This window comes from Saimiri boliviensis, chromosome 7 (genome assembly GCF_048565385.1).
Source record: "Saimiri boliviensis isolate mSaiBol1 chromosome 7, mSaiBol1.pri, whole genome shotgun sequence".
NCBI classification, from domain to species: Eukaryota; Metazoa; Chordata; class Mammalia; order Primates; family Cebidae; genus Saimiri; species Saimiri boliviensis.
The window spans coordinates 65,063,355-65,070,381 of record NC_133455.1 but is presented as its reverse complement, the minus strand read 5'-3'; the positions used below and the strand labels follow the sequence as shown (position 1 = coordinate 65,070,381).

Sequence of the window (7,027 nt, the reverse complement as noted above, 5' to 3'; positions counted from 1 at the left end):
TCCTCCCCATGTCCCCTGCTCCCACCCAGGCCCAGGGGCTAGGCCAATGAAGCCTGCTTCCCCCAGCTGGAGCCACTGAGATTCAGCTCCCCAAAGGCCAGCCCTTCCCTCATCCAAACAGATGGCCTGCTGTCCTATTAAACGGCTCCAGAGGAGGGGAAGCAAACCTTTGGTTACTTATTTCCACATCTAACCTTGGATGCTCTTAGAGGCTAACCTAATTCCCCACTTCTCAGGAACCTTATTTCCTCCTGCTCTGTCCTGATAGAGAACTGCTTTGAAGAACTGTTGGTGAAAATAGCCCCCCAGCTTCCTCTTCAAGCAACCCCCCTGTATTTTGGCCTGTAAGTTCCCGGGACAGGCGTTGTGAAGCCTGCTCTGAAATTGTGGGTGGAACAGCAAATGTCTGGTGATGCACCTTCTCCCCAGCCCCTACCTGGAAGCATAGGCTTCTCAGCTGTTGTCATACTGGCTTATTTGGAGCTGTAACTCCTGAAAATTTCTCCTCTTGATCTATTACTGCTTCCCCTCACTCCCAGCTGCCCAGCCTTATTATTCATCAAACTTACATTGAGCACCCAGTGTGTGCTTGGTTCTGGGTACAAAAAGCAGTGATGATTTGTCAAGGAGCTTAAGGGAGCTCCACACCCCTATCCCTCTAGTTCCCGTTTCCTTCCTTCCTGGGACTGCAGCTTGTATGAGACCCCCTGGAGCTCTATTTTGGAAAATTCTAAACTGGGAGCTGGGGACACCATAAGTGTTCATGCTCCGGACCCGGGTGACTTTTAGCAAGTCAATCATGTCCTCTGCATACATATACGCTCTCATACATGCATGCATATAGATAGACACTCAGCTGTCCCTGCTCATAAAAGGGCATAGGCAGCCTTGGGCTGTGAGAGATTGCGAAGATGGATGAGTGGGGACCAGCTTGGAGGGATGTGAGTGGTATCTACACTGATATTACAGAACGCTGAGCACAGCCACTGGGGCCATGAGCACCAGGGATTCAGCTACTGTCCTGGCCCCAGGCTGGGTCTGTCATGCTGCCCTTGAAGACTTAGGCAGCCTTTCCCTCATCCCCAGTCCCTCAGGAGATACCATTAAAAAAGATCTATCTTTCATTTGTATTTTAATTTAATTTTTCATTTTAAATAATAGAGATGGAGTCTCACTATGCTGCCCAGGATGGTCTAGAACTCCTGGCCTCAAGCAATCCTCCTGCTTTGGCCACCCAATGTATCGGTGATTAGAGGGGTAAGCCGCCACGCCTGGCTAAATTTTTAGTTTTTTGTAAAGGCAGGGTTTTGCCATGTTGCTCAGGCTGGTCTCGAACTCTTGGCCTCAAGTGATCCTCCCACTTTGGGAGGATCCCAAAATATTGGGATTACAGGCAGGAGCCCCTGCACCAGGACAGGACTCTTTTTTTTTTTTTTTTTTTTTTTTTTTTTTTTTTTTGAGACGGAGTCTTGCTCTGTCTCCAGGCTGGAGTGCAGTGGCACGATCTTGGCTCACTGCAACCTCCACCTCCCAGGTTCAAGCGATTTTCCTGCCTCAGCCTCCCCAGCTCGGATTACAGGTGTGCACTATCACGCCTGGCTAATTTTTTGTATTTTAGTAGAGATGGGGTTTCACCATGTTGGCCAGGATGGTCTTGATCTCCTGACCTTGTGATCCACCCACCTTGACCTCCCAAAGTGCTGGGATTACAGGCGTGAGCCACCATGCCCAGCTGCCAGGACCCATCTTTTATATGAATTTGGCTGCTGCATCTTAGGGTACCATGGTGATGGGCGTCATAGAGATGAGAACTGACTTTATTGGCTTGCCTCTACATTCCAGGACCCTCTCACAGTCCCTCACACCCACAAATCCCCAATGTTGGCAGACCCAGGAGAAGAGGAGACAGGGTCCCTGGGAAGTAGATGAATGATGTGAGAGAAAACCCACTCTCTTCCCTCCCTCTCAGTCATCTTCCTCTCTCTCCTTCCCTCCTCCCTCTCATTGCCAACAGCAATTGTATTCAAACCCAAGAATTACAGCAACAGCAATAATAACCATCATTTATTGGGGTTGTTTTTCTAGCATTTTAACTTCCAAAAGGATTTTCCAATTTCTTGATTTCACAGCAGTCCTCGGAGGAGGATCGTGTCCATTTTACAGCCAGAGAAGCCAAGATCCAGATAGGACCTCCAAGTTGTGGGCAGAATAAATCTACAGCAGCCTTGAAATATTAAACCATTTAGATTTTGGTAGTCTTCCAGAGGCAATGAATCTCAAATCTTAGTTTGCTGGGTCACTCCTGAGTTCCTACCACCCTTAGGGCTTATTCACAGCTTTTTGGGGATCCTGTAAATGCTGACAGAGAGGCAGGAGACCCCAGGTCATGAGTCAATGGCTGGGATGGGCACTTCCCCTCTAAGGATTGTTCCCGCCTACCAGTGGACTATGGGGTGGTAGCTGGAGCAAGCACCTGGGAGGAGGCTTCCCTGGGAAAGGCCTGTCTCGCTCAAACCTCCCTTCCTCTATCCCACCCCTCTGCCAACCTGAAAAAATGTTCTTCTCTGTGTCAGCTCTTCTCAAGGGTGGGGGCCTCGGAGGAGTGAAGAATAAAGAACTATTGGGAGAGGCCAGACGCAATGGCTTATGCCTGTAATCCCAGCACTTTGGGAGGCCGAGGTGGATGGATCACCAGAGGTCAGGAGTTCAAGACCGGCCTGGTCAACATGGCGAAATCCTGTCTCTAATAAAAATAAGAAAATTAGCTGGGTGTGGTGGCGGGCGGCTCTAATCCCAGCTACTCGGGGGGCTGAGGCCGGAGAATCCCTTGAACCCTGGAGGTGGAGGTTGCAGTGAGCTGAGATCGTGCCTCTACACTCCTCTGTCTCAAAAAAATAAAAATAAAAACCCAAAGATTTATTGGGAGAGCAATCTCTGTCCTCAGGAAGCCCCCAGTCTGAGGGAGGAACTATGCCCCCCAAAACCACACCCAAGGGCATAGAAATCCCCCCCACCCAGAAGCTCAGAAGCTGTCCCAGGGCCTGATTCCTCCAGACAGCCTATCCCCTCCACCCCAAGGGTTTCCTGGGTGGGTAAGAAGTTGGGCTTCCTGAGGTCCCTGCAGCTCCCATGTCTAAGCAGAGTGGCTTTCTGGGCTCTCATTCCTTTCTCCCCCAAGACTCGGGCATCTGGAGGCTCAGGACTCCTATGGGGTCTAGCGGGTGAGAGGGGAGGAGGGTGATCCCAAGTCCCTTGCCTTCCTCTGCTTTGTCCCACAGAGAGATGGGGAGGCCCTAGGGAGAGGGAACGAGACACATTCACTCCCAGATTCTTTTTTTTTTTTTGAGACGGAGTCTTGCTCTGTCACCTGGGTTGGAATTCGGTGGCATGATCTCGGCTCACTGCAACCTCTACCTCCTGAGTTCAAGCGATTCTCCTGCCTCAGCCTCCCAAGTAGCTGGTTTGACAGGCGAGAGCCACCATACCCAGCTAATTTTTGTATTTTTAGTAGAGACGGGGTTTCACCATGTTGGCCAGGCTGGTCTCAAACTCCTGACCTCATGATCCGCCCCTCTTGGCCTCCCAAAGTGCTGGGATTACAGGCGGGAGCCACTGCGCCCAGCTTACTCCCAGATTCTATCCAGAAAGGTAATGCCAGGGATAGGGCTTGTCCCCTCCAGCCCACCTGGTCAGGACAAGAGGTCAAGCCTCCCCCTCCCGCCATCCCCAGGGAGAACTTCCAGGCAGGCCCTGCAAGGCAGGGAGCCCGAGGGCGCGGCCAGGCCTAGGCTGTTTCACACACACTCTCCATCTCCACGGCTCCCGAACAGGGCTGGGATTCCTTCTTTGGGGGCTCCACCCCTGTCCCTCTCCCTGTCCCCACCTCTGCGGTGCCTGTGAGGATAGCCAGCCGCTGGGTCAGGGTCTTGGTGTCGGGGAACAGGATGAAGTTGTAGATCAGTGAGGCCAGGAGGGCTCCCGTCAGGGGCCCCACCCAGAAGACCTGAGGAGAAGGACGTGGTCACCCCACCCAGGAGCTGTCAGGATGGCAGGGCAGCTCTGGGACCTCTGCCTGCTTCCCTAGTGCTGGCTTGGTCTCCCAAGTCTCCCTCAACTGTCTCTAAGGTGCTAAATGTGAGAACCACAAGTTGTGCTTCCCAAGCCCGAGAGCTGCGGGGACCTTGCCTTCACTGGGGCTGAGCCCGGCTCTGCAGCCGTGGCTGGGGGCTGGGGCCCGGGCTGCTCTCCTCACCCACCCCCACCTCTTTTCTCTCACTTTCCCCGTTTTAGCCATGAGTCCTGGCTATTGCTGTTTCTGTCTCTGCTGGTGTGTGTGTCTATTTCTGTTTGTCTTTCTTTATCCAAGTTTGAAAATTGGTCCAGCTGGAGAAAGTGAATAAGGAAACAGCCAGAACTTAAAAGTCTGGGCCAAGGCTGCAGCTCCTGCCCTGGCCCATTTCTTGCCAGTCCACTGGGTACCCCGGGCAGCTGAAGCCGAAGAGAAAGGAAGTCCCAGCCAGGACACCTGCCCTCGCCATCGGAGCGTAGGGAAGTCTGCGCTTCAGGCTCAGAGTGGTCTGGGGGCCCGTCTCCCCATCCGCGTGGACCCACTGCGAGTGAACCCCACCGTCTGTTGCCAGCTCAGGCTCCCTCCCTTCCCCAGGGCTGCTGGCAGAGGGGCTCACCCAGTGGACTGTGAACTTCCCAATGATGACGGCAGGGCCAAAGGAGCGGGCAGGGTTCATGGAGCAGCCGGTGAAGTGGATCTGGGGAGCAAGTGTGGGGTCAGGGTGGGAGAAGGCTTGAGGCAGGCCTGAGAGGGGACCGTTTCTGAGTCCTGGCTCAGAGCCATAGTGCCAGCCACGGCCTCCGTAGCACCATATCCTGGCCCTGCGGTGCAGGGGTTATTGCTTTGGCTCCAAGGCACGAGGGGCTCAGGGAGGGACGCTGCCTGGGCTTCAGGGTTCCACAGTTTCCCTGGGGACAGACCCAGTGTGTGGATGTGCACGGTGTCCCCTCTGCTCCTTACCCCAATGAGGTGGCCCAGTGCCACAGAGATCCCAATCATGGTGGCGGGGGAGCCGGAGGTCTGGCGGCTGTCGGTGGAAGCGAAGACACAGAGCACCAGCTGCAGGGTCAGAAGCAGCTCCACGGCCACCGCCTGGCCATTTGAGACGCTGTTCCGGACCTGGGTGAGGGAGTTACTCTGGAACAGACGCCGGTAGGCTCTGCCCTCAGACAGACAGAGACACCCCTGGCCCTGGGCCTGTCTCCTCAGCTGGAAGGGGGTGACACCACACTGCCACCCAGCTTCAGGACTTCAGGAGGTCTGTGCAGCGGGGTCCATATCTGCTCTGGACCCTTGCCCTTGCAGAAGTGAGTGGCCCTCCTCCCACCCCACCAGGGGGCTGGCTTGGCCCGTGGTTCAGGAGGCTTGCTTGAGAGGAGGCGGGCAGCAGGTGTGGGAAGAGGAGATTTGGGGAAGAGGGTAGAACACGGTTGGTCAGGAAATAGGGTAGGGACGTGAGGCAGGCCTTGAGGTGGAGGGAACAGCCTGGGAACCACCAGAGTGCAGAGGACGTGGGTGAAGGCTGGGGAGGAAAGTGAAGCCCCCGGGGGGCCCCTTCCTCTGCCTTGCCGCAGTCGCCCTTGGCCATGTCTACCGTTCAAGGCCAGGTCCTTCTATTCCTTCTCCTTTGTGTGGCTTCCTCCTTCCCCGCCTGTTCTTCCTTCCACTATCACATTTCTATTCTGCCTAGACAGAGGTCAAGGCTCAGTCCTCTGGGTCCTGGGGCCCAGCCCGGGCAGGTGCGGAGTCTGCAGGCAACTCATTTCCTCCTCTGCTCCCCCACCTCCGTTCTGGCCTCTGCCTTCACCACCTGTGCGCCTTCCCGCCTCCCGGCCCTCCAGGGTGCCCCTCCCGGCACCTACCACATTGATCCCAAGGGTCTCTCGGATGTCTCCCGGCATGACCCCATACAGCAGAGCAGCCCCCACCGTGGCCCCCACCAGCTGGGCAGCCACATAGGCCACAGCTCGGGGCAGAGAGATGTGGGAGCCTACGAGGAAGGCCAGCGTCACGGCGGGGTTGGCGTGGGCCCCGCTGGCCTTCCAGGTGACCTGCACAGCCATGGCAGTGACCAGGTTGAAGGTGATGGCGATCTGCAGCACGGAAGGAAGCGCTGTGGGCCAGCGCATGACGGAGCCCACGCCGAAGAACACATACAGCCCCGTGGCCAGGAACTCTGCAAACAGCGCCCTGCTGATGGCTTTCCAAAGCCTGCACACTAACATACTGGCCCAGCCGCGGCCGCCTAGCTGCGCTGCATCCAGGTCCTGGTGCCTTGGCTCTTTCCTGCTTTGCTCTGGGGCCTCTTCTCTGCTCCTCTGGTCTCGGATCTCCTCTGTCTCTTCTGGTCTCCTGTCTTTGGCTGACTCTGGCTTTTGCTCTCTGTGAAGGCTTCTCTGGCTCCCACCTCAGCTCCTCCACCAAGCTGATGTCCCCAGGAATGTGCTGGTCAGACTGGCAGGGAGCAGGTGGATGGGGTTATGTATGTGTGTCGGGGGGGTGTTGTGAGGGGTGTTGCTCACATGCCTGCTCCAGCCTGAGCTCACCTGATGGGGTGGGATGTGGGGGTGTCTCTGGGCACTGAGCTGGAACTTCCTAGGAGGATTTCTAGGACAGGCTGGGCCTGACTTGGCTAGGCCGAGGTCTAGCCTGAGGGTCACAGGTGTAGGGCAGCAGGGGTCATGGGATTTCAGAGTGCTCCTGTTCCAATGTCAGTGAGATAAAGTGAGATCACTCAGATCCCCAAGTCCAAGGCCTGCTTTGGGGGGTCCTATGCATTCCCAGGTCCTGTTCGTCGGGCCCTCTCCATGACTAGGCTTTGCTTCCAGATGGGCACCATGCTGTGCCTGTGAACCCAGATGTGAAAGTAAGTCCTCTCCCCCACTCCCACCTATGCCCACACTCACAGAATGCAGGTGTGAATAGAGTCGACTTTACCAAGGACACTGGACACTGTGG

At 55.8% G+C, this 7,027-nt stretch overlaps 1 protein-coding gene across 1 annotated transcript; it reads right to left on the bottom strand.

Moving 5' to 3' along the window:
- Nucleotides 1-2,053: 2,053 nt before the first annotated feature.
- AQP6 (aquaporin 6) lies at nt 2,054-6,383 on the bottom strand. The gene is made up of 4 exons (XM_003939147.4): nt 5,932-6,383; nt 5,030-5,188; nt 4,686-4,766; nt 2,054-4,003 (listed from the first exon to the last, which is right to left on the bottom strand). The coding sequence occupies exons 1-4, from the start codon at nt 6,292-6,294 to the stop codon at nt 3,785-3,787; spliced, it is 822 nt and encodes a 273-aa protein (XP_003939196.3). The 5' UTR covers nt 6,295-6,383; the 3' UTR covers nt 2,054-3,784.
- Between the last annotated feature and the right edge of the window lie 644 nt (nt 6,384-7,027).